This window comes from Mirounga leonina, unplaced genomic scaffold, assembly GCF_011800145.1.
Source record: "Mirounga leonina isolate KUSES-001 unplaced genomic scaffold, KU_Mleo_1.0 Mir_175, whole genome shotgun sequence".
Taxonomy (NCBI): Eukaryota; Metazoa; Chordata; class Mammalia; order Carnivora; family Phocidae; genus Mirounga; species Mirounga leonina.
The window spans coordinates 30,164,175-30,191,569 of NW_023270453.1; the positions used below are offsets into that span (position 1 = coordinate 30,164,175).

Here is a 27,395-nt window from a genome sequence, read left to right on the forward strand (position 1 = left end):
GCTGCATCCCCTGGCCTAGAAAAGGAGCCAGGCGCGCACACACACACACACACACATTTGGTGATTGCACAGATTAACTCTTTCACCCTGCCCCTACTCACCTGTGTGACCCCCCCCCCATCTATTATGTGTTAGGCCCTTGTTCCCCCTTTCAGTTCCTGGAATTAAAATCATGTTCCTGCCTCAGGGCCTTTGCTGGCCTCTTCCCTCTGCCTGTAATGCCTTCTTTTCATCCAGGTCTCAACAAAATGTCACACGCCTGCCCTGCCTTCCCAGGGCCACCGCAAACCTTTTGCACCTGCTCACATCCTTGGCCGGCCACACACCTAGATGGATCTAGATAGTGCCTTGTCCTGCCTCATTATTTATATGCTGCCTGCCTCCTTGCACCAGATCACAGTACCCTTGAGGGCAAGGGTATCGTCTTGCTCCCAGCTGCAGCCCTGGCACCTGGCAAATCATGGGTGCTCAGGAAATAATGTGTTCAACGTAGGATTACATTGTTCTCTCTCTTTAAGACAAGGGGCTTCCATCTACCATAAACCAGTGGGCTTCAAAGGATGGAGAATCCTCTATAATTGTAGGCAAAACAAGGTCCCTGTGACAGTGTTCTCCCAGAGACAGGGTCCCATTGTGCCCACCAGATTCTCCGTGGGTGGGCGCTCCCCAAAGATGGGGAACCGTCACTTTATTTAAAACTTTCATTTAAAAAAAATCTCCTATCCTAGCTGTCTCTCTTCCTCTCCCTGCTCAATTTCACTTTACTTATGATTAAACAGAGGCCCGGCTTTCTGCCTTGGTCAGGGACACTGAATAACAGGAGAGAATGTCTCAGTCTTGGCCGTTTGGATTTCACGGCACCTGGCAAACAGTCGGCGCCTCATTAATGCTGGCTAAACGGAGGGAGGAAGTCAGATCCGCGTCAGCTGCTGTGTCTGTGGGACCCTGGAGTGGTGCCATGCTCTCTCTCTAAGCCCTGATTTCCTGGTCTGTGAAAAGGTGCCCTTAAGACCTGCCCTGAAGGGGCGCCTGGGTGGCTCAGATGGTTAAGCGTCTGCCTTCGGCTCAGGTCATGATCCCAGGGTCCTGGGATCGAGCCCCGCATCGGGCTCCTGGCTCGGCGAGGAGCCTGCTTCTCCCTCTCCCTCTGCCTCTCTCCCTGCTCATGCTTTCTCTCTCTCTCTCTCTGTATCTCTGTCTCAAATGAATAAATACAATCTTTAAAAAAAAAAAAAAAAGACCTGCCCTGAAATCTGGAAGGAGGGACAGCAGGGCTTGTCAGCCCTGGCAGCAGGCAGAACCACCCCCGCCCCCAGGCTTACAGAATCTTGTCCTGCTCCTACCCCTCCGACTGACTGGATCAGCGTTTCTGGGGTGAGGTGCCCCCCGGCTGTATAACACAACGTATTTGGCAACAAAGATGAGTAAAGCCCTGGTCCATGCTACAACACAGATGGGCCTTGGAAACGTTCCGTGATAGAAGGCAGACACAGAAGACCACATATTGGAGGATTCCATTTATATGAAATGTGTAAAGCAAATCCAGAGAGACAGAAAATAGATTAGGGCTTGCCTAGGGTTGGGGGAAGGGGGCCGGGGGAGTAACTATAAATGGGTACAGGAGGGTGCCTTTTTGGGGTGATGAAAATGTTCTAAAATTGATTGTGGTGATGGTTGCACATCTCAGCCTAGACTAAAAACCACTTTAATTGGGTGAAATGCACGGTATGTGGGTGTCTCTCAATAAAGCTATTTTTTTTTTTAATTTGCACAAGAGAAGAACTTCTCACCCTTGGCGAGCCAAGAGCTGGAGCTGGGCATGCCCGCAGGCCCCCAGCTGCAGAGGGAGCTGGGGCGAGGTGGGCAGTGTAGTTTCAGATATGGACTGTGGCCCCTCCCATGGTCCTGGTAAGATCCAGGTTCTGGGGCCCACCCCAGCCCTTCTGAATCCCATGCTGTGAAAGAGAGGGTCTTGGGGAATTGGGTTTTGACAAACCTCCAAGGGAAAGGAGCAAACCTTCTGGTTTAAGGTGACTCTGTGTGTGTGTGTGTGAGAGAGAGAGAGAGAGAGAGAGAGAGAAGGGGGTACAGATGCCCCTGGACAAGCCGCTGAGCACTACAGACCCTCTGCCCAGAAAACCGCACACTTACTCTGTAGAGATCGCAGGGGATGTGGACCCCTGGGCCCCAGGGACACAGGACATGCCCCACGAGCTGCTTGTAACCAGATGTAACCCCATGAGAAATGAGCTTGCTGATTACCAAGAATTGGAGGGGAATAAACTAGAGCTAAAACTGGCCTGTGTTAAACGACCCTCATTAATTCCCTCAGTTCCTAGGAAGAGGCCCTTCTCCCTCCCACAAATCCGTTCTGTCCTGGAATTGAATGCCACTTGCCTTTAGGAAAAGAAGACATCATTTGCATTTGCCATCCTTTGCGGATTCCTCAGGGACTCTCCTGGCTTTGGCCCCACTCCGTAAGAAGGACTGCCCCTGGGAGATCACGACCCCCTCTGGGGTCTGGGAACTGGGTGCAGAGGCGCGCGTGCATGCGTGTGTGTGTGTGTGTGTGTGTGTGTGTGTGTGTGTGAAGGTGAGAATAGGAACAATAGTAGCTAGTGCTGATGGGACCCTGTGCTGGGCCAGGCCCGTGCTCGGTGTTCCGTGCACAACATCTCCCAGCCCCATGAGGGCAGCAGGATTATTCACATTGCACGAAGTCACTCAACCTCAGTGCCTGGCTGGGTCCCCAGAACTCAGCTTCAGACCCTCTCTTCTGCCTCCTCACTTGTGTGTGTGAAATAGTAAAACAAAAGTGTTGTTGGGGCGCCTGGGTGGCTCAGTCTGTTATGCATCTGCCTTTGGCTCAGGTCATGATCCAGGGTCCTGGGATCGAGTCCTGCATCAGGCTCCTCACTCAGTGGGGAGCCTGCTTCTCCCTCTGCCTGCTGCCCCCCCCCTCCTTGTGCTCTCTCTCTGTTTAATAAATAAATAAAAATCTTTTAAAAAATGTCATGCATTGGCACACCCATGGTCATAGCAGCATTATACAGAACTGCCAAAGATGGAAGCAACCGAAGTGTCCACCAGTGGATGAATGGATAAACAAAGTGTGGTCTCTCCATACAGTGGCATATTATCCAGCCTGAAAAAAGAAAGAGATTCTGATACTTACAACACGGATGAACCTTAAGGACATCATGCAAAGGAAAGAAGCCAGTCACAAAAGGACAATATTGCAGGATTTCACATAGAGGATGTGCCTAGAGTCACCAAATTCACAGAGACAGAAAGTGGAATGGTGGTTGCCCGGGGCTGGGGCGAGGGCTGGGGCATCAGTGTTTAATGGGGACAGAGTTTCAGTTTTGCAAGATGAAGAGCTCTGGAAATTGGATGCACAAGAACATAAATGTACTTAACACTACTAAACTGTGCACTTAAAAACACTTAAGGGGCACCTGGTTGGCTCAGTCGGTTAACTGTCCGAGTCTTGGTTTCGGCTCAGGTCGTGATCTCACGGTCATGGGATCGAGCCCCAGGTGGGGCTCCGTGCTCAGCGAGGAGTCTGCTTGGGATTCTTTCCCCTCCCTCCCCCTCTGGTCCCCCCCACCCCGCCCTGCTCATGCACACGCATTCTTTCTCTCAAATAAATAAAATCTTTTTTAAAAAGCAGTAAAGATGGTAAAATTTATGTTATGTGTATTTTACAACAATAAAAAAAAAATTATTGTGGCCTAACATGTAAGTGGTAAAGTGTCCCAATCTTGGATGCAATTTGACTTGCGTACGTGCTCACGTGGGGCCCACAGGATTGATGGAGAAAACATAGCTCCCGTGGGCCCCGCACCCGCAAAACCTCTCCCCGAAACAGGTCCCCTTCGATCAGACTGTCACTGTTCTCAAACATCATAAATGGAGTCATGCAGCATGTCCTTGTTTGAGTCTAGCTGCTTCGAAGGCTATGTATGCAGGGACGCTCAGGCCCTGTCGGGGCTGCGTGCTAGTCTGTTTTGTGAATAGGACACAATTTATTTATCTGTTCTATTATTGATGAGGCCTGTGTTCTCAGTTTGGGCTGTTATGAATATCGCTGATCTGAGCATTCTTGTGCGTGCGTGTCTTTTGGTGAACACGCGACCACGTTTCCCCTGGGTGTATCCTCGGAAGTGGGATCGCGGGGTTGTAGGCTGTGTATGCGTCCAGCCTTAGCAAATGCTGCCAAACAGATTTTTGCAATGTTGTACCAATTCACATTCCCGGTGGCCGTTCACGGGAGTCCCACGGCCCTCCCATGCTCACCACACCTGCTCTTGTCTTTTTCGTTTTGTGCCTTCAGGTGAGTGTGTTAGGAAGTGGCTCCTCATTTGGGGTCTGGGTCACTGGTGAAGCCCAGGCCACAGGCCATGGGGTAAGGCTGGGCGTGCATGAGACCTTTGGTGAAGAATCCCTAGTCTGAGGGCCTTGATGACCAACTCTTGTCCAGTAAGGGATCCTTCTGGAATGCAGAGGGCCATTGCACATTGGCGTGTTTTGAGAAAGTTCTACAGGGCTTACAGCAGCGATGCCCACAGTGTGGTCCCTGACCCGAAGCATAGCATCCCCTGGAGCTTGTGAGAAATGAGGACTCTCGGTCCTCCCTCACACCTTGGGGGTTAGGAACCCTGGGGGTGGGCGGGGCCCAGCAGAGTGAGTTTCAACAAGCCCCACCCCCAGGGGACGTTGGTGCCCGCCCATACCTGAGAGCCATTGCCCATAGGTTCATGGTGAGGATGCGGGCTCTGTCCTCACTAGCTGTGTCACCTTGCTGTGGTTCTTAACCTGTCCAGCCTCACTTTCCTCCTCTGTAAAATGGGCATAATAACCATACCTACCTCAGTATGTCTTTGAGGATTAAATGAACTAATATTTATCCTGTGTTTGAAACAGTCCCTGACACCCAGCTAGCATCCCATAAGCAGTTGGAAAGTGAACAAATGGGCGCCTGGGTGGCTCAGTTGGTTAAGCGACTGCCTTCGGCTCAGGTCATGATCCTGGAGTCCCGGGATCGAGTCCCACGTCGGGCTCCCTGCTCGGCAGGGAGTCTGCCTCTCTCTCTGACCCTCCCCCCTCTCATGCTCTCTATCTCATTCTCTCTCTCAAATAAATAAATAAGATCTTTAAAAAAAAAAAAAAAAGGGCGCCTGGGTGGCTCAGATGGTTAAGCATCTGCCTTCGGCTCAGGTCATGATCTCAGGGTCCTGGGATCGAGTTCCGCATCGGGCTTCCTGCTCCTTGGGAGCCTGCTTCTCCCTCTGCCTCTCTTTCTCTCTCTCTCTCTCTGTCTCTCATGAATAAATAAGTGAAATCTTTAAAAAAAAAAAAAAAGTGAACAGATAAGGCTCCACCTGGCCCAAAGGAGACGGGCACCAATGTGTCCTGATACATCTGTGCCACATGATCATTGGTTAAGTGAACACACTTAACCAGACCCTGGTTCAAGGCATAGCTTAAGTCTGAGCAGCTTTGGGCTATGCGTGTGTGTGTATGTGGGAGGGTGAAAGTGGGGTGAGGCTGTCACCCCAGGATGTTCAGGGAAAGGGAGGTTTCAGGCTCTTATTTCTGGAGAAGGGGCTACACAGCCGAGTTTCCCACTCTCAAGGAGCTTCGAGAGCTGCCAGTACTTTCTCCAGTTCCCTTTTCAGTTTCTTGGAAAGCACCGACCTTCCCTACTATGGACCCCTCCTGTCAGCCCCCACCCAGGATGTATGTGCCAGAGGCGCCAGGCATCTTGAAAGCGGTCCAAGGCTGGCAGATAAGGAATGCTCCTTATAACTGTCAAGGTCAACATCACGCACAGCAGGGGCAGGGACGTTCCTCCTCTGGGCGCCATCCTGCAGCAATGCCCCAGAGGTGCAGAGGAGTCCAGTGCAAGGTGACTCGGCCCAGCAAGGCCATGGTCATAAAAGACGGGGAGCAACCTGTGTACCCTGCAGTCTGGAGGTAAATTATGGTACATCTGCATCATAACCAAGGTTTTATGTGCTGATAGGGAGATGAAGTATAGGGTGATAAAAGCAAGGGGCAGGTCTGGTTGCAGAACATGCTCCCATTTGCACAAGGAAGAGAAAACATGAGTTATTTCCATGTGCTGGTACCTGCAAGCGTCTTTTTGAAAAGGCACGCAGGAAATTGACCAGAGTGGGGGCCTCCAGGAAGGATGGCCAGGAGGCCACGGATGGTTGGCAGGGAAGCCGATTGTTTTTTGAAAGCCTTTGGGGGCTTTGAATTTTTGTTTAAATCATAAGCACCCATCATTATTGTGGGGTTCTTTTTCAAAGGAAGAAAGAAAAAAGAAGCTTTCTTTCTTAAACCAGCTTGCTGGAGGGACATCCTATGTTGCTCACTCTCTGAGAGATTTAGTAAAATCAGGGCTGTGGACTCAGTCTGGGTTCCCATCCAAACTGCCCCACTGTGTAGCACTCTTGGGCAGGTCGTGAAACCTCTCCAAGGTTTGGTTTTCTCCCTGGTGAAATGACACAGATAGGCTATTCATAGTCATATCGATGTGCTGTTGATATGAATATTTATATTAATATGATAATAATAGTTTCTGCCTCCTAAGCTCGTTTTGCACTTGACAGCTACAAAGCTTGTTTGACATGCTTGAGAAAGTGCCGGGGGCGGGGGTGTCGGAAGCCCCTGGCATACAATGGTTCCCACCACCACCGCTATGGGACATGAATCCCCTGGGGTCTTATTCAATGGAAGGCAGATTGTGACCCATCGGGTAGGTGCTGGTGGGCAGGCAGTTCTGCATTTCTAAAAGCTCCCTGGAGAGCTTGGTGCCCCTGGCCTGAGGACCACACTTTGAGTAGCCAGGGCCCGGATCTTGATCGGGGCAGTGACTTTCATATGTGTGTGTAAAAATTGTTCAAGCCACACGCTTCAGAGGCGTGCTCTGTACTGTATGTAGGGGATTCCTCCATGGAAATGATCACACAGGCACAGATGGTTTGGGGTGCTATATGGATGGGGAATGAAACAGCATTCAGTGACACTGGAGAACATACCCAGCCCAGGAATGGTCTCAAGAGGAATTCGCTGGGCCTGGCCACCCACAGTGCTCTCTGTAATCTTCCCCCCTTCCTACCAGGTGCTGGGGGGAAGGAGTGCCTTTCTCAGGAAATGCGTGAGGTCCCTGGGTGGAGAGACAAAGCCACCCACACTGGTGCTTAGCCCCCAGGAGGAGGAAGGGGAGCATTGCCTCAGGGCAGGTTCCAAGAAGTGGAATCCCTGCTTCAAAGGGAAGGCATAGCGGAGGGGAGGGCGGAGGGTGGCCCCTAGCCCCTGTACCGCCTGTCTGGACACGCCTCCTGGCCCAGCAGCACCACCGCAGGCCCCACAGGCCCAGCTGTCCAGCCTCCCCTGTTTGGGGCGACCCCCAGTGCCTGTGCCTGCTCCCTGCCCTTGGCTGTCCCCACCCTGTCCCTGCCTCACTCATGCTGTCATTTCCTTGCTGAGTTCCTGGTCCCCAAGGGCCACAGGGCTGAGTGATGCAGTGTGGCCTCTGAAACCCGTGTGTGAGGTCCAAATCAGCTCTGCACAGACGCGCTGTGTGACCATGGGTGGCTACTCAACTTCTCTGTGCCTTGGTCTTGCTGTAAAACCCAGCCTCGCCCAGCGGTTGGCGAGGCTGAAATGTGCAAACCTAAGAGGAGCCCTTCAAATTCGGACACATAGTAAGTGCTGGATAGCCCCCAGCCGCCACCCACCATCATACACCCCCCCCCACCCCCCCCATCCTGCTTGGGAGCTGACCTTGGCCCGGAGTCCCCACCCCTCCCCCACTGGTCCCAGTTCCCTGTCTGCTGAGCCCAGCAGCTGCATTCTGACTGGGAGTCCTGCCACTGGGCTCTCTGGGGACAACAGGCAACCAGAAACAGTGGGCCGGTGTTGCTTCTTCTGTGGCTTCTCAGAAATCAGAGATCCCCAGGTCAGGAATGGGAAGCCAAGTTTCAGAGGCAGAAGCTGAGGCTGAGAGGTTCTGCAGACACGTCCCTCAGCCTCTGGGTCTGAGATCTGGCACTTGGCCCCATGTCCCAGACTGCTGTATCTGGGTGGCCTGCCTGGAAATCGGGTGAGGTGGAGGGACCCCGAATCCCTCCTGTGACAGGCGATGAATCTTCTGCAGAACTGACCTCCCCCCTGCCATCCCCAGCTTCCTCCATCGGAAGCCAAACCTTGGCAGGTAGACAAGGACAGTGGATGGGATTTGGAAGCCGTAGCCTCCCTCTTCCTCAGCCTTGGTCAGGCTAGGCTGGGGGCTTGGGTGGTGGTGGCCAGGAGTGCCTGGAGGCCACCAAACCTGGAAATCTCCCAGGCTTTGAGGCTCGACACATGTCAGTTTGAATCCTTGCTCTGCCACCTAGCACCTTTGTGACCTTGGGCTCACATCTTCAGCTCTGGGCCTTAGCGTCCTCGGCTGTAAGGTGGGAGTGTCCTCTCTTTGCAGGACAGGTGGCCGTGAATGGCCCCTGGGATTTTTGCTATGGTCCTTGACATCACCCTTGCAGTGCCGCTCAGACCCAAGACTAGCAGTATCCCTCTGCCCAGGTGAGGTTCTAAGAAAATTCAGGCATCTGGGGAAAGGCCCCCATCTGGAACTACCCACTCCTGATTGCTTGCGAGGGGCAGCTCAGTGAAATTTCCATAGAAGCCAAATGCTATTTCCTGTGGGGTTGGCATTCCCCAGAGGGGCCCAAGGGAGCCTCAGTTTACCCACTTGTGAAAGGGCCAGTGACCTCCCATCTTAAAGTGCTGGCTCCCTGATTTTAGGATCCCAAGGATCTCAGACTTGATTGGAAAGTTAACTACCAACCTTAAAAACTTACCAAGTAGAGTTTTGAAGAAACCAGTTAATATCTCCCGTTTTCATCCCTTCCCAAAAGGAATGTGCACACACTGGTGGAAGCTCATAAAGTCCGGGGAAGCCAGTCCCTACAATAGAATAATTACAGTGATTAATCAGCATCTGCACAGTGCCAGGTGTGAACTTGAGTCCTTGGTGCAGCCCCGTGCCCCAGACTTGATCATGATCTCCATTTCCAGCTGGGAAGTGGATATCTGGAGACATACAGTGATGCACCTGAGGCCACACAGCTATTAGGTGGCAGATCCCAGATTCCAACCCCCCAGGGTGCCTGGCTCTCTGTCCACACCTTACACCCCTAGGCCAGTGGTCCTCAAACTTTAGCATGCTTCAGCAGCCCCTGGAAAGCCTTGCCTGCAACTTTTGAAGCTCTGTGGGGAGCCCCAAGAATGTGCATTCCTAGCCAGTCCCCACGTGAGGCTGATGCTGCTGGCCCAGGGATCACCCTCAGAGAAACAGGGCTCTTCATCATTCTGTTTGCCAGGATTAGCTTTAGCTTTATGAATCACTTATGAACTCGTCCTGCTTTTCTCTTTTTGCTTTGAAGCCCTTGTTGGGGGTCAGATGTAGTCTGCGAGCCAGCATGTGGGACCCTCACCCAGGGCCAGGACCCTAGTTTAGCAGCTGTCCCCCCGCCTCCACTGGGACTCAGTGTTCTTATCTGACAAGTGGGACAATCGCAACATTCTCTGCCTCTCTTGGGAAGGGGGGCAGTGAAGGGGGGAACCCAGAAAGATGCTTGGTGAGGGATCCTTTGGAGCATTACCAGCAACTTTAAAGGAGCAAACCTTGCCAGCCCAAGATGTGTCTCTCTGGCCTGTAGATTATTTTAGGTTGATTATTTTTAAGAAACAGAAGGCTCAGGAAGGAACTTTGACCTTCCCCCTAACTGCCTGAAAAAATTTAGACAGGGACGCCTGGGTGGCTCATTCAGTTAAGTGTCTGACTCTTGATTTTGGCTCAGGTCACTATCTCAGGGTCGTGAGATCAAGCCCCATGTTGGGCTCCATGCTCAGCACAGAGTCTGCTTGAGATTCCCTCCCTCTCCCTCTGTCCCTCCCCCCCACTCATGCACACACTCTCTTTCTCTAAAATAAATAAATAAATAAATAAAATCTTTTTTTTAAGAAGAAAGAATTTAGACAGAGGACCTGCTGTAGGAGCTGTCCTCACAGATAACTGTAATGTAATATGAACTAGATGTGGTAGACAGGGAGGAAGCTGGCAAAAGTCTGTTGATTAAAATTTCTCTCTGTGTCCCACTGCTTCTGAGTGGCCCAGCAAATATTTACTTACCAAACATTTACTCTTTTTCATCTTCCTGTGAATTGTCTTCCTTCCGTTTGAAGTCCCAGACCCCTACCCACTTCTCCTCAGCTCTGGATGCCATCGAAGCCTCAACTGCCTGACTGCCCGTGGACCTTCTATTCTTATAGGGCCCCTGCATGTCTGTAATCACATTTGATTTTCTCCTGCTGATCTGTCAATTTAATTCTTAGACCAGCCGGAAGAAACTTAAGGAGAGGAGGAAAATTTTTCCTCCCCAGCACCTCCCTCAGCCGATATTTAGCACTTACTGAATCAAGTGTGCCAGACATGATTTTTGTATTTATTTATCAGACATTAATTGAGAGCTTTCTAGGTTCCAGGGAGGCACTGTTCTGAGCCTTAATAAGTATCAACTCATGTAATTTCCATTATGAGGCAAGGACTGTCTTATCCTCATTTTACATGTGAAGAAATCAAGGCACAGAGAGGGTGAGTCACTTGCTTGAGGTCCCACAGCAAATAAGAGGTAAGGTCAGGACTCCAAGCCAGCCTGAGAGGCTCCAAATTCTGTCTCCTGTCCCACCTCTGGTCATGTTAATGATACCCCGGATAAGGGCTGAGATGTGGGGAGGCCTCTACCTGGTATTGCCCCTGGCTCATCAGGTATAGTGGGTTGTATAGTATCCCTCAAAGAAATAGGTTCACATCCAATGCCCTCAGACTCTGTGAATGGGATCTTATTTGGGGGGGAAAAAAGTCTTTGCAGATATAATAAAGGGTCTTTTGATGAGAACATCTGGATTTAGGGTGGGCCACAACCCATTGATAGGTGTCCTTAGAAGAGAAGGGCAGGAGATTTGGACACACAGACACAGAGGCGGGGAGGCAGAGATTGGAATCATGCAGTTGGAAGGGAGAAGGAAGGAGTCTCCCCCAGAGCCTCCAGAGGGAGCATGGGCCTGCTGGCACCTTGATTTCAGACTTCTGGCTTCCAGAATTGTTCAAGAATCAATTTCTATTGTTTTAAGCCACCTAGTTAGTGGTAATTTGTTATAGCAGCTCTAGAGACCCCGCATACTGGGTGACCCTGGGCAAGTCTCCTCCCCTTCAGCCCCCACCATGTGGCTGCTGGGGCTCTTGCTCACTGGCCCCTGATGCCAGCCTGCCAAGGACCCTTCCAGGATCAGTTGGAAATGGTGGGCCAGGGACCCTCCCCGGGGACAGCGCTGTCTGTGCCTGGACCCACCTCTCCATACATCACGCTGGGCTGGGGCAGGAGATGTGCAGACCTTGGTGCCCTGGACAAGACACCGTTACCTTTGGGGCCTCAGTTTCCTCTTCTGGAAGATGAGAGCCCTCCTGCCTCCTGTGGGAGCTGTGAGCATCCACGGCTTTCCACGAGCCCCCACCGGAGGAAGCGGGTTGTTTTTCTGATTGTGATCATCTCTCAGGTCTCCCCCTGCTTCCAAGCGCCTGTGATTGCTGGGATGGGGGGCTTCCTGGTGGGTGGGGTGGTATGAGTTTGCCATCTGGGATGGGGGTGGTCCACAGGGAGAGGAGCGAGCGTGCTTTGCACACGCATGCCTGCAGGCATCTGCATGTGCTTGTACGTGTGTGCCGCTTGTGCGTGCTCATGTATGTTCCTCTGTGTGCATGCATGTGTGCATGTGTGAGTTTTGCTTTCACATCTGGTGCTGCTCAAAGGCCCTGATTCCTGTAAACCTCATGGTCTAGTTTCCAGCAGACACTGCACGGCAGCGACAATAGGCACTGTGACCGAGGCTCGGTCTGACCTGTGGCTTCCCCTTCTCGCTCCTCTGGCTGCACAGTGTGGAAGGGATGTAAATGAAGGCAGGACATCTGGCCCCAGTGTCAGCTGTGGGCCCAACTGGCTATGGCATTAGTGGCATGAAGCCAACTGTGGGGCCTGAGGGAGGGCGTGTGCTACCAGGGCTGTTGAGCATAGAGCCGCCTTGGGAAATGTGGGTGCATCTGGGGGACCCGTCTCAAGGTCCCAGCTGGCCAGAGAAAGACTCATGAAGGAGCCTGCCCATAGCATATCCATGTGTGGACCTGGGCCTCAGTTTCCCCTCCTGTAAAGGCAGGCAAGGAAGTCCTCGCAATCATGTGGGCATCCGTCGGGGACACCTTAGAGACTCAGCCATGAACGGGATAGTCCTCCTGGTGGGCACCAGCCTTTTCACTCACCCAGATGTGCTTCCCTGAGTTAGCACAGGGGTCCGAGCACAGAAATATCAGAGTGCTTGCTTCCCCACAGCATTTCTCTTCCATCTGGAAAAATACCGTCTAACCCTTGGTGTCACGTCTCATGTCCCAGGAGCCGAATGAGTGAGCGCGCCTTCTTTACACCTGCAGCTACCCCTCGGTGGTCGGGACTTATATTTTCAACACCATTTTGCGGATGTAGAAACGGAGTCCCATGAAGTAACTTGCTCAGGCGTGCGTGCTAGGAGGAGGTCAAGGTGGAATTCAAATCAAGGAGGCCCTGGCTTTTAGAGTCGCTGCCCTGTCCAGCCCCTCAGAGGCATCCTAACATGGGGGTGCGGGGGGGCTACCTCTCAGCCCAAGGGAGAAAGGGCCCTCTGGCAGGAGGGACTGAGCAAAGGTGTGGGGGCGGGACAGAGAGGGCATGTCAGGGGACAGAGTGGGAAGGGCTCTGTGCCTTGGGGAGCAGCATGAGTTCAGGATGGAGAGACTGAGGCAAGGAGCGGCAGGAATACAGGGCACTCTGGGTTTCCCTTTGGGGGTGATGGGAGTTACAGGGAGAAGGAGAGACAGTCAATTCCTGCCTGGGGGACCTTGCTCAAACCGTCCTCGTCTCGGTCAGGGCCACCTGCCTAAACCCAATTGCTCAGGCCCCCAAGCAGGGCGTCATTCTTGACTCCTTTCTTTGTCACCCTTTATCAGGCCACGGTGGAGGGAGGGGGCTGAAACCAGCCACTTCTCCTCACCTCCCCATGCCACCTTGCTCCAAGCCCCAAGCACCTCAGTTACTGCAAAGACAGCCAGGGGCCTCTCTGCCCCTACAGTCCACTTTCTACACAGCAGCCAGGAACAGCTACAAAAATGAAAATCAGAACACGCCCCCCCCCCAATACTAGAGAATCCCTGTTGCATTTAGAACAAAGTGTGTCTCTCCCTGATCAGGTCCTCCCTCAATCTCTTGACAATCCCCCCCTCCCCACCCATGACCACCTCACTCACTACATCCACCTGCGCTGGGTCTTTCTGGTCCTCAGACAGAGTCATTCCCACCTCAGGGCCTTTGCATCTGCTGTCCCTTCTGCCTGCAGTGCCCTTCCCTGGATCACTCATCATTCAAAGGTCTCAGACTAAGCCCTGGCAGCTGACAGAGCCTTTCCAGGGAAAGGTCTTCTCTGCACCCTCCCGATTGATCTCCTTCACTTGTATACACATCACCTATCACAGGGTCTCCTTACTCCTCATCTCTCACCAAACCACAAACTTCATAAAATCAGGGTCGTTGTCTGTTTTGTTCACTACTGCATCCCAGCACCTGGCACCTACATAGCAGGCATTCGGTGAATGCTTGTTGAAAGAAGAAATGAGTAAAGAGATCAGACTCAGTCTTTCTCTGTGAAATGGGGCCACATCACATCTCCCAGGCAAGGTAACACTTGCATACAATGGGGTTCTTCTCCCTTTGTCCAAGGGCTCTCCTGACCATCCCTCCTGGAGCCTGCTCCCTCCCACTGCCCAAGCCCCCTGCCCAGCAGGTGTCTGGGCAGAAGTGCCTTCCTGGGAGCTCCCCGGCTGGCACAGCCCAGCCCTCTGCAGCCAGCCTGCTGCCCACGTGTCCCCGAGGATGGCTGGGGGTGGGGGTCGGCACCTGGCGCCCAACCCAGGCTCACACAGACTTGTCTCCGGCCCGGTTGCGGCACCAGAATACAGCCGTTTTTAAGAACCTCTGAGGGTTGACTCACACTTCCTTTATTCCCAGCTGGGTTCACTCAGGAGTGTCGCTGTTTTGCAAGGCTGAAGTCTGAGTCCTTCAGAGGTGAGCAGCCGGGCTCTATGCCTCGGTGAACCTCTAATGAGGGTCATGGCCCCCCAGAGAAAACCACAGTCCCAGCACAGTTGGGAAACTACCCCTTTCTGGCAGTTGAGGTATTTAGGTTTGGAGAAACTGCTTTGAGGCTCCAGCGGGGGTGGGGCAGGGGTGGGGGAGATCCTCATGTCCATCCCTCTGCCCCTTAGCCTAAGCCCAAGCGCTGGCTGTCCTTGGGGGGGCCATGTTGACATCCCATGCCCCCACTTTTCCTGTCTGCCCCATGATCTAAGGCATTCCTATTCACTGCTTTGCTCGGAAGGTTTTGTTCTTTCTGTACAAACACGCAGGATGATGCTCAGTCTCAACTGTGTAGAGCAGTTCCACTTTCACAGAATCGTGATCATTTTGGGGAAAAGGGATTCATGACAAGTACAAAATATAGGCCTGGGTTTCTTATTTATTTATTTATTTGCTTGCGAGAGAGAAAGCACAAGCAGGGGAAGAGGCAGAGGGGGAGGGAGAGAGAGAACCTTAAGCAGACTCCCTGCTAAGCATGGAGCCCCATGATCTTATGACCCTGAGATTGCACCCAGAGCCAAAACCAAGAGTCGGCTGCTTCACCGACTGAGCCACCCAGGCGCCCCTGGGTTTCCTGTGTAAATGTTGGAGAGAATTTTCACATAAATCAGGTCACGCCTCTCCGGGGAGAAGGCATCCTGGACTGGATTCTGTCCCCCGTTTTTGTTTTGGAGAAATGTGTTTTTTCCAAGCCACACCTACACTGATCCGAGGTCATTCATGGCTGAGGAGAAACAGTCGGCTTCTAGGTAATAAGAAGTCACTTTTTTTGGGTGGGGGGATGATATTTAACCCATCTTATCACTTTATGTCCAGTGGCAAGGATTCAAGCTTAGAAGGCTACTGATTCGGGGTCAGCCTCATACTGGCTGTGTGGCCTTGGCCAAGTCACGTGATCTCGTGTGAAGCCTGGTTCCTTGGGGGTAGATTTAGGGCATAGTAATCCCTGGATACATTTTTGTTTTTTTCTTGTTTGAGGTTTTTTTTTTTCCCCCTTTTTTTAAATAAAGGTGAATTTTAAAAAAGTTTGTATTTATTTATTTGAGAGAGACTGCACACAAGAGTGGGGGCGGGGAGGGGCAGTGGGAGAGTGAGAAGCAGGCTCCCCGCTGAGCAGGGAGCCCGACTCGCGGCTCGATCCCAGGACCCTGAGATCATGACCCGAGCTGAAGGCAGACGCTTAACCGGCAGAGCCACCCAGGTGCCCCCAAATAAAGGTGAAATTTATATAACATGAAAGCAACCATCTTAAAGGGTACGATTCAGTGGCGTTTGGCACATTCACATTGTTGTACAACCGCTGTCTCTGCCTAGTTCCAGAACATTTTCCTCAGCCCAAAAGGAGGCATGTACCCATTCAGCAGCCACTCCCCACTCCCCTGGTACTTTATAAGCATGAACTCAGACATGGTTGAACTTGCTTGGTCCCCTGGGCTGAGCCCCCTGAAGAGGACCTGGCGTTTTCTGTCTGGGCCAGAGCCCATGACAACAGCCTGCTGCCTTGTGCATGGAGCCATCTAGCCTGGGGCAGGAATTCTGCACTGGGTGTGTGTGTGTGTGTGTCTCTGTGTGGGTGTGTCCAGTTCTATGAATTTTAACACAGGTAGATGTTTGCATAACGACCACCACCGCAACCAGGACACAAGATCATTCTATCGCCCTAAAAAGTGCCCTCCTGCTACCCCTTTCTATTCAGTCCCCTCTGCTTCCCCCAGCCCCTGGCAACCACTAATCTGTTTTCTGTCCCTATCGTTTTAGTCATGCCAGGATGTTGTATAAGTGGAATCCTACCGTTGGGTCTGGTTTCTTTTGTGCCCGATATAATGTATTTGAGATTGATCCTAAGTTGCTGCACCTACCAAATGTCTATTCCTTTTTCTTGCTGAGTCGTATTTCAGGGTGTGAATGTGCCACGGTGTGTTTCTCCGTGCACCTGCTGAATGATCTCTGGGTTGTTTCCAGTGTGGGGCAGTCATGAACAGACTTCTATAAACATCCGTATTTTTGGCATGAACCTAAGTTTTCATTTCTGGAGGGTAGATACCCGGGACTGGGAATGCGGGGTGAGGTATGGTGAGAGTGCATGGTTCTGCTCCTGGGTGAGGTAAACCTCTTTGGGTATAAAAACAGTACCTACCTCATAGGTTATTGTGAGGATGAAATGAGATCGTGTATGTGAGGCAGAGGCTCAGTGATTGTTGCCTCTTGCTATTTATTTCTTTTGGCGGGAGGAGGGTCATCTGTGTCTTTGGTGAGGGGGTCACCAGCCAGGGTTGGCATGGGAGGTGAGGATTTCCTTGGGGACCAGAAGATTTCCTTTGAGGCACCAAAGGTTGAAGTAAGTCCTGGGCAACTGATGATCAAGTCTGGCTGTAGACAGAGATCCTATTTGCAGGGAAGCCATGAGTTAGGGTGACCCAGCTCCTTAATTCCACAGAAGGGGAAACTAAAGCTCAGAGGGAGACAGAGTCTTGCCCAAGGTCACCCAGCCAGGCAGTGATAGGGAAAGACTTAGCCCCAGGGCTCCCGATGGGCCAGCCCTGGGCACCCCCACCTTGATTCCAGCGGCCGGTGTTTGGGGCATGAGTGAAGGAGCAAGGGAGGGCACTGTAGCAGTTATGGGCCCAGGCTCTGGAGCTAGCCTTCCAGGTTCTCTTATCCTGCCCTTTTTTTTATGAGTTGTATACTTCGAGTACATTCTTGGACCTCTCTGATCTGTAAAACGGGTACAATGATGTTGTCTGCCCTATAGCGACATCAAGAGGCTTACATGAGGTCATGTGTGCAAAGACCTGTAACAGTGCCAGGTGCACAGTAAGGCCTTGATAAAAGCTAACTTTTTCTTTTCTTTTTTTTTTTTTTTTTTAAAGATTTTATTTATTTATTTGACAGAGAGAGCGCGAGAGAGGGAGCACAAGCAGGGGGAGCGGGAGAGGGAGAAGCAGGCTTCCCGCTGAGCAGGGAGCCCGATGTGGGGCTCGATCCCAGGACCCTGGGATCATGACCTGAGCCGAAGGCAGACACTTAACCGACTGAGCCACCCAGGCACCCCTAACTTTTTCTTTCTTTCTTTTTATTTATGTATTTAAGATTTTATTTTTAAATAATCTCTACACCAGATGTGGGGCTTGAACTTCCGACATGCTTGTTGAACAAATGCATGCGTGTTGGTTGGAACAGAACTGGGCGAACGGGGCAGGTGGGAGGCATCAGACCTGCCTTCTGGACTGACGGCTTACTCCCCAACTGTTGGCAAAGTTGGCAGCTGATGGTGCCCAGCTGAGCCCCTCTGTGGGAACGGCCCTAAGTTAGCACCCCTACCTCCAGTGACTGGTCAGTAGGGAGAACAAAGGCCCGGGCCCCTTTCCCCCAGGTAGGACACCTCTGCAGGGCTGCTCCAGCTCCGGTCTTTCTGGAGTTTACTCACCTTACTGCATGTCTATCCACCCGTCCTTCCCTCTATCTACTCACCCTTTCAGAGTAAGTTGGAGATATCTATACACTGGCCTCCTCCACCTGTATCTTTCGTCATGCATCTCATTAACTAAAATCCAAGATTAGTTTATTATTATTATTATTTTTTTTATAGAACTGGTCCTCCTCCCTCCCTCCCTCCCTCCCTCTTTCTCTCCCTCCCTTCCTTCCTTCCTTCCTTCCTCCCTCCCTCCCTCGCTCCCTTTCTTCCTTCATTCCTCCCTCCCTCCCTCCCTCCCTCTCTTCCTTCCTTCCTCCCTCCCTCTCTTCCTTCCTTCCTTCCTTCCTTCTCCCCTCCCTCCCTTTCTTCCTTCCTTCCTTTCTAAATTCCTCAGGGAATTCTACCCCGGATGACCCAGGATAGTGGGGAAAGGTCTCCCACATCTGGGGTCCTGATGATTAAGACACCCAAGAGGGACCTTTTGTTCCACATGGGGATCAGAGTCCCTGGCTTCACCTCTTACTAGCTGTGTGGTCTTTGGTGGGGGGGTCACATCACGTCTCCAAGGATCAGTTTCTTCATCTATAAAAAGGGCTCAAGAAACACACTTACTGGGGCACCTGGGTGGCTCAGTTGGTTAAGCGGCCGACTCTTGATTTTGGCTCAGGTCACGATCTCAGGATCATGAGATCGAGTCCTGTGTCGTGTTGCAGGCTCAGCACAGAGTCTGCTTGAGATCCTCTCTCTCCTTCTCCCTCTGCTCCTTCCCCCACTCACTCTCTTTCTCTCTCTCTAAAATAAATAAATTAATAAAATCTTTAAAAAAAAGAAAAGAAAAGAAACGCACCTACTTCTTAACACAGTCATGAGGAGTCACTGAGACTCTACGCATGAAGCACCTGGCATGGTGCTTAGCACTTAGTAAATGTGCAGTTAATGACAGTTATGGCTATTTTGAAGAGGCTACTGCATGAATATCCTTCCAGAACAAACTCCTTTTCTTGGGGCAGTAGGGTTCAGTCTCTGTTCCAGGCAACCAGATGCATTTTGGCCTGATCTGCCTGAGAACTGGTGAATGGGTAGGTAGAATGTGAGATCAAGGCCTGGAAATCCCCTTGGCTTACCTTTGTCCTCAGGTGGCAGGAAACTCCCTACCAAGGGTCTTTGATCTGGCCAGGAAGCTGGGGCCCAGGAAGGCCTGCCCAGGGAGGGATGCTTCAGGCTCAGGCTGAGGGTGGCAGGTAGGGAGGGAGATCATCTTCCATGGAGAGAGCGCTCACCTGGTGTGTGTCCGTAGACCCCAGTGGTCTGCCCACGATGGGAAATGAAGACACCAATTTTGCAGTGCTGGGAGCTGGTGACACACGGTTGCCCCTTAGATATTTTCCGGGTGGTTCAGGAGCTACACGTTGGTTAACACACGAGCCCCCCCAGGGAACTAGGAGAAGAGCTTGCCTTGTAGAGACCAAGTTTGCGGACTGGCTGCTCCTGGGCCAGAGTCACCCACAGACAGCTTTTACTTATTTGTTTAGAATTGAATATGTTGCCAACATTTGTTTCAATGTGGAGATTATAGATGAGGAGGTCTTGAGAAATCAGATCCGGCAACTGTGGGCCCACCTTCCTGCGAGGCAGCCATGGGCTGAATTTGATCAGCCTGTTCATTGGGACACAGGAAGGCCAGTTTTTTACTGTTCTGTGAGCGTTCCCTGCCTGGCACGGATGGCCTCTGAGGTTGGATCCCTCGCAGAGCTGCCAAGAAGGAGAGGCTCCAGTGTTTATGGTTCAAGACAGAGTGAAGTGAGGATTGGGGTTGGGGGGGGCGGCGAGATGTAGACCTCCTGGGGACACAGGCGGTGTCTGAAGCCATTTCCAGTCACTACGACTCCAGGAGGGTGCTGCTGGCCTCTAGTGGGTGGAGGGCAGAGATGCTGCTCAGTAGCCCCCGGGGCACCTCGGGCAGCTTCCACAATATGGCCTTACCCAGCCTCAACGGTCAGAAGAGACCTGGGATTAGGGATGTCAGCAAACTGCTCAGGAAGGGAGGGATCGGCTTGAATCATTAGCTCAAGAATGTCTCCCTGAACAGAAGCGGCCTCGGTGGTGGCAGGCACTTGGTCACTGAGCCAGGTTTCAACAGGGAGGGATCGGGGGAAACGCACGTCAGGCCAAGAACAGCAAGAGCAAAGGTGAGGGAGGAAGGCGGGCGAGAATGTGCACAGTGAGATGACACGAGTGGTTCAAGAGCAGGAAGTCTGGGGTCAGATGGACATGAATTTGAATGCTGGCTCTACCCCGCACTGGCCATGTGGCCTCAGGCCTGTCATTGGCCTGAACCTCCCTCACATCACCTGAAAAATGGGGCTAAGAAATGAGGTTATGTGGGTACAGCCTTGTCTCATCCGTAGTCCTCCATTTGCACCCTGCATCCCAGCCACCCTGAAATCCCGGCAATTTGCTCAACGCTTCCTGCTCCCTCTCTCCTCTCTGGGCTCTCTGTGTGGAGTGCCCTCTCTCCCTAGGATGCTCATATTCCAGGTGTATGGAAAACACCATCAGGAGGCTTAAACCAGGCACTGATATGTTCAGACTGGTGTTTTGGAAAGATCAGGGAACTTGAGGGTGGCGTGTGCCCGTGTGTGTGTGTGTGTGTGTGTGTGTGTGTAAACTTGAAGGCCAAGAGAATGGTGGAAATTCCTAGGCTTGGACAAGAGGCATGGGAACCTCTGCCTTTATCCCAGCTCCTTTCCCCGTCTTCTCTGGCCTTCACATACCTAGGGAAAGGCCAGTGGGGACCCACTACACACAAAGGGTTGGATTTTCTTTATTTTTTTTTTTATGATTTTATTTATTTATTTGAGAGAGAGAGAGTGAGCACACACACAAGCGGGGGAGGGGCAGAGGGAGAGGGGAAGCAGACTCCATGCTGAGCAGGGAGCCCGACGTGGGGCTCCATCCCAGGATCCTGAGATAATGACCTGAGGCAAAGGCAGGTGCTTAACTGACTGAGTCATCCAGGTGCCCCAAAGGGTTGGATTTTCTATTGGTTAATGTGCCTGCTTCCTTCTCAACCTAGTGGCCTGGTTCAGAGATGAGGTGTAGAGGCCAGGACCCCATAGAGGTTATTGCAAGAAAGCTCAAGGGTAAGCTGCTTAGTTTTCATGAGCCTGTTTCCTTATCTGGGTAGAACACAGTCTTTACAGGGTGTGGGAGAATACTCCCTACAAAGCTCTTAGGACAGGGCCTGGCTCAATGTCTTAACTGCTTTATAAAGACCAAGCTCTTGCTGAATACCCGCTGTGTGCTCTCTGTATGCAGTACAAATATGTATGTATGTACTGCCAGAGGTCCTACGAGTACAAAGTCTCTTTACTAAGGACTGGTCTTGACTTTAAGGATTTGCCTGGTTAAGGATTTGTGGATTTTGCTAACTGGAGACATACAATGTTGAGGGAGAAATTCCATTTCTAGGCATTTATCTGCAACATATGTACAAAGATTCAGGTCCAAGTAGGTTCACAGTAGTGATTTTATAAAATGAAAAATTTGAAATGGTCTTAATGTTCAACTATAGGATACTGATTAAACAGGTGGTCTGACTAATGGAATATTACACAGTCATTTAGGAGGAAGCAGAGGGATATTTGTTATGAGAAAATATTATTAAGTGAAGAAATATAGAAAACATTGTAGGGCGCCTGGGTGGCTCAGTTGGTTAAGCGACTGCCTTCGGCTCAGGTCATGATGATCCTGGAGTCCCAGGATCGAGTCCCGCATCAGGCTCCCTGCTCGGCGGGGAGTCTGCTTCTCCCTCTGACCCTCCCCCCTCTCATGCTCTCTCTCTCTCATTCTCTCTCTCAAGTAAATAAATAAAATCTTTAAAAAAAAAAAAAGAAAAATATAGAAAACATTGTATATCAAAAATATATATGGGCACCTGGGTGGCTCGGTCGTTCAGCGTCTGCCTTCGGCTCGGGTCATGATCCAGGGTCCTGGTATCTAGCCCCGCATCAGGCTCCCTGCTCGGCAGGAAGGCTGCTTCTCCCTCTCCGTCTCCCCCTGCTCTGTTCCTTCTCTCGCTCTCTCTGTCAAATAAATCAATAAAATCTTAAAAAAAATGTATATATTTTTAAAATATGGATGTTAATTCACTCAAAAGTTAACTGGATATCTGGGAGTGATTTTTTTTTTAAGATTTTATTTATTTATTTATTTGAGAGAGAGAGAGAGTGAGAGAGCACAAGAAGGGGGAGTGGGAGAGGGAGGAGCAGACTCCCCGCTGAGCAGGGAGCCCAATGCGGGACTCGATCCAGGGACTCCAGGATCATGACCTGAGCCGAAGGCAGTCGCTTAACCGACTGAGCCACCCAGGCGCCCCTCTCTGAGTGATTTTTACAATTTTTTTGTTATTCCAGATTTCCCTTTCTAAATGTTCTACAATGAATGTGCATTTCTTTTGTTATTTTAGGTTTTAAATTATTTTGTTATTAAAATATAATAAATAAAAATAGTACTGAAAGGGGCAATTTTTAAATTAATTTTATTATGTTAGTCACCATACATTATATCATTAGTTTTTGATGTAGTGTTCCATGATTCATTGTTTGCATATAACACTAGTGCTCCATGGAATACGTGCCCTCCTTAATACCCATCACCGGGCTAACCCATCCCCCCATCCCCCTCCCCTCTAAAACCCTGTTTGTTTCTCAGAGTCCATAGTCTCTCATGGTTCGTCTCCCCCTCCGATTTCCCCCCTTCATTTTTCCCTTCCTACTATCTTTTTCTTTTTTTTTTAACATATAATGTATTATTTGTTTCAGGGGTACAGGTTGTGATTCATCATTCTTACACAATTCACAGCGTTCACCATAGCACATACCCTCCCCAGTGTCCATCACCCAGCTCCCCCCATCCCTCCCACCCCCCACCACTCCAGCAACCCTAAATTTGTTTCCTGAGATTAAGAGTCTCTTATGGTTTGTCTCCCTGTCTGGTTTCATCTTGTTTCATTTTTTCCTCCCTTCCCCTATGATCCTTTGTCTTGTTTCTCAAATTCCTCATATCAGTGAGTTCATATGATACTTGTCTTTCTCTGATTGACTTATGAAAGGGGCAGTTTTACCAGCTGTCCCTGTCCTCATCCCAGCCTTCTCCCTTGACTCGATTCTTCATCACTCCCAAAATACATGGGCTCATCAAGCTACTATTCCTTCCAGTATTGACTAGTATTGATTAACCTCAGAGTAATCCTACTATGCAAGGCGATGTAAAGATGAATACTCACATTCTCCAGGTGACTTGCATGCACATCAAATTTTGAGATGCGTTGAAACAAGTTCTTTCCCTCCCTCCTTCATTTATGTATTCTCTTGTAATTCGCTTCACCCATTCATTCAAGGGCTGGGAACGTTTATTTACTTGACGTACGCATGCGCACTCCCGAAGGCTGGAGGAGGCCGCTGGACCGGGAAGCCCCGCCTCCTGACGCCGACCATTGCTCCGTTTCACCAGAGCGCCTCTGATTGGTGGCCACGGTCCGGGCCCCGCTGCCTATCAAAGTTGGCGGGAAAGCGGAAGCCCGGCAGCATGGCGGCCGCGGCTGCAGGGGCTGGGGACTCGGCTCCCGGCGGCGGCCCAGCGGCCGTGCGGCTACCGCGGTCGCCGCCGTTCAAGGTCCTGGCGGAGCAGCTGCGGCGCGACGCGGAGGGCGGCCCGGGTGCGTGGCGGCTGTCGCGGGCGGCGGCGGGCCGCCGGCCCCTGGAGCTGGTGACCGTGTGGATGCAGGGCACGGTGGTGGCGGCGGGCGGCGACGAGGCGCGGCTGCGGGACCCGAGCGGGGCCTTCTCAGTGCGCGGCCTGGAGCGGGTGCCGCGCGGGCGGCCCTGCCTAGTCCCAGGTAACGGCCGGACTCGGACGCGGAGCTGACCCTGGTTGTGGGCGGTCGGGGGGCGGGGCTGGGCGGTCCCTGGCCGGTCCCCCGCCACGGTACCGTTTCTTTCTGTTCCCCGCCCGCGGCCAGGCCCAAGTCCCTTTACCACGGATGATTTTTTCCTCTCCCCCATCAAGTTTTGAAAAACGCTGTTACCAGGAAGCCTCTGTTCATCCCTAACGTTTAGACTCGAGTGTGCCTTCCTCCTGGAAGCCCTCCCTGACTTCTAGGAATAGAAAGCTCTCCAGTACCTCTCCTTCTGGGAACTGTCTTAGGCTGTAGTTCTCAAATGTTTGCCTCCTAAATCAGCGGGGTGCTCAGACTTACCCCGAGGGCTTGTTACGTCGCGTAGATCTGGCCGCCACCCTCAGAGTTTCTGTAGGTCTGGGTGAGGCTGAGAATTTGCATTCAAACCAGCTCCCTGGTGTTGCTGATGCGGATGGCCTGGCTGTGGGGCCACACTTTGAGAAACACTGGGCTAGCCCACTGGAGGACCAGGACTGTCTTTATGACCTCTGTATCTTCAGCATTATGTTGAATTCCTGGCTCTGTTCTTTTCCAGCTGAACCGCTGGAGCACTTTTCTTAACCTTTCTGGATCTGTCCAGCCTGGGTCAAAAAGGGGCCTGTTGTGCAGATTCAGTTAAAAGAAAAATGGCCTCAACACAGTGCCGGGCTCACACTGAGGGTTCAAGACTTCATGACTGTCATTCCTGTGCTCCTGTTCCCCACCCCTTGCCCCATTCTTCAGCCTCCTCTCTCTGTCCTCTCCGCTGTTGCATTATTGAAGCACAGGATCAGCAAACCACAGGCTGCTGCCTCTTCAAATGGCCACGAGCCATTTTTTTTTTTTTTTTACATTTTCAAATGGGTCAAAAAATCAGAGGACGATTTCATGACATATGAACAGCCTAAGAAATTCAAGTACCTGGAGGCCGGAGCTACATTTGGGAAAAATCACGGCACCAGCAGGGTGGGGATGGTTGTGAAGAGGAAGCAGCTGGAGGCGGACCTACTGGAAGCGGTTGGTCTGGTCCAGGCCAGCGGATGAATGCCTGGTGGAAAGGGGGGGGTGTGGTGGAAGAGTGGGGAGAGAGTGGGGAGACACTGCTGGGGGCAGAGAGGGTGTGGGTAGAATGAACCCTATTAACCAGGCTGTCTAATTGCCAGAGGAGCGAGCTCATGCCAGTGAGCTAGCCCATCCCCTTAGTTGTGTGTGCCTTCATGTAGATTTCCTGGTACCCTCCCCTGGCTGGGATTTCCTTGGGCTTGGTCATCCTTCCATGGGTCCTCATTCATTCTTTTTCTGGGGGTTCTGTCACTACCAGCATTTGAGAGTCTTTTGGGAGGTATTGGCAAAGTGTAGTTTGAGAACTAGCTCCTGTCACTGAGGAGCCCCATGTTACTTGATCAAGTAAAATCTGGAGGTGGGTTCAGAGGAACCTAATTACATGGTGCATCGTGCAAAGGGTAGCAATCCAGAGAGGCAGGTGTCAGCTTGCCAGGCTTCCTTCAGCCAGAGCCCGGGGGGCCTGCAAGCAAACTCAGCCCTGCTGTTAGAAGCAGTGTGATTAAAGCAGCCTCGAAGGGGCATGCAGTGGGAGCTGGCAGAGTGCCTGCCCTTCCTGCTGTGTTTGGGGTTTTTTACACAGTTGAGTTTTGTGTGGTTAAGACTGGCCAAGTTTTGCTTTCAAGGAGAGCCACTTCCCCAAGGGAATGGGAAGAGAGTCGTGGTTAATATGTCATGAGATCATCCCAATGGCAGCCCGCTCTGTTGTTGATTTGCTAGCATGTGCCCAGCTGGTGGCAGGGATTGGTGCTGGGCAGTTGGAAAAACGGGGTGGCATGGCAGGGTGCTGTGGCGTGCCCAGCTCCTCTGGGCATCAAGGGAAAGTTGGATTTGCTTTGGGGCCATCAGGGGATATCTTTGCAGAAAGAGGACTGGTCCTGTGCACAGAGATCAGCCACATACTCTGAAGCACTGGGCAAGAAACACAGATAAGAGAAAAGCTTAGGGGTTTTGCCCCTGCCTTAGAACAGTCTAATTATAACTCCTAACTCGGATGTGAGTCTCTTCCATTCCTTAGGCGTGATTGTTTTGTGCATGATGGTAGCTTGCTGCAATTTTGTTTTATGATTTTTAAACCAGAAGCCCAAGTTAAATGTTGATATCTACTCTCTGCATTTTTTTTTTGTCTCTAATTTGCTTCTCTGATAAAGTTAAGCTCTGAAGGATGGGGTATCTATTTCGTTTTTGTATCAATGTGAACATCACCAAGGGCTTCTCTTCTTGTAGGAAAATACGTGATGGTAATGGGAGTGGTGCAGACGTGTAGCCCCGAGCCTTGCCTTCAGGCTGTGAAGATGACAGACCTCTCCGATAACCCCATCCACGAAAGCATGTGGGAGCTAGAAGTGGAAGATTTACAAAGGAATATTCCTTAGATGACATTGGAACCCTTGCTAATAACAACCGAAATCCTAAAAAAATAAAAAAATAAACAACCGAAATCATGAAACAATTTAGGTTCTTATACCATGTAGATTTCACAGATAGCATTCCATGTACATTTCTCATAAGTTTCTCCAAAAGTTTTGCTTTGGTTGACCAAGGAGTCCAGAGGTAGGATTTCTAAGCACTGGGACACTTCACTTAACTCAGCCCTCGATGCCCCTTGCTTTGATGACTGTTTGCAGATGAAAAGCAGATGTGTGCTCCGTTGTTGTTGTTTTTTTTCCCTTCCTTTTGGTTTATGTGTGTTAATTGCTCTTTAAAGCACGCAGAAATCTCATGTTGCATTTTCCAGGTTTTATAAGTGATGGTACTTTTTCCGTTGCCGCTGGGACCCTGTTTTTATGATGTCAAGGTTGAATCTCGCTCATTGCCCGTGGTGATTAAACTGTGGTTGTGGGCCGGGAAGCAGACCACGTGAAATGGGAATGACATCATGGCCCGCCTCTTCTCCCATCAACGACTTCCATGTCTAGCTTGCAAGTCAAAACAGTGTTTTCCAGCAGCCTCTCAAAGACAGCTCTCTCTGCTCTTGGGGCCTCCGAGCAGTTAAGGTACATTTCCTGAAGATACCGAGGGTTAACACCTGGCATTCTTCCTCACTTGGAGTTGTTGAAACACTTAGAAAATTTCTTGTTGAAACTAAAATCAAGACTGAGAATGACTTTTAGGGATTAACTAAACGTCTGCCTCGTAACTTCTGGTGAGATGCTGCAAGGGAGCAACGTCCTGGTGTAGAGGGTTTTTTTGTTTTCTTTTTTTCCTCCCAGTGTTATTGAAATATAATTGACATACAGCACTGTATAAGGGGTACAGCATAAGCATCTTAGAGTTCTGACATTTTCTGGGTGGAATGACTTTTTGTTGTAATTATATTCACTACTCTCTTACCCATACCTTATTTTTCCCAAGATTGTAAATATATTCCTACATTCCTGTAGAGTTTTGTTGGATTATTGATCTTCTACCACTAATAAATTATTTTATATGCTGTATCTTTTTAAGATTTATTTATTTATTTATTTGAGAGAGAGAGAGAGAATGAGCAGGGGGAGGGGCAGAGGTAGAAGGAGAAGCGGGCTCCCTACTCGGAACTCGATCCCAGGACCCTGGGATCATGATCTGAGCCAAAGGCAGACGCTTAACCGACTGAGCCACCCAGGTTCCCCCTTTTTAAAAAATAAACTATTTGGGGGATACCTGACTGGCTCAGTCAGTAGAGCATGGGACTCTTAATGTCGGGATCATG

The 27,395-nt window shown here is 51.0% G+C and overlaps 1 protein-coding gene across 1 annotated transcript; it reads left to right on the plus strand.

Annotated features, from left to right (window-relative positions):
* Positions 1 to 23,292: 23,292 nt before the first annotated feature.
* On the plus strand, positions 23,293 to 27,141 carry RMI2 (RecQ mediated genome instability 2). Its single transcript, XM_035022483.1, has 2 exons — positions 23,293 to 23,602; positions 25,931 to 27,141. The coding sequence occupies exons 1-2, from the start codon at positions 23,293 to 23,295 to the stop codon at positions 26,077 to 26,079; spliced, it is 459 nt and encodes a 152-aa protein (XP_034878374.1). The 3' UTR covers positions 26,080 to 27,141.
* The last annotated feature ends 254 nt before the right edge of the window (positions 27,142 to 27,395 follow it).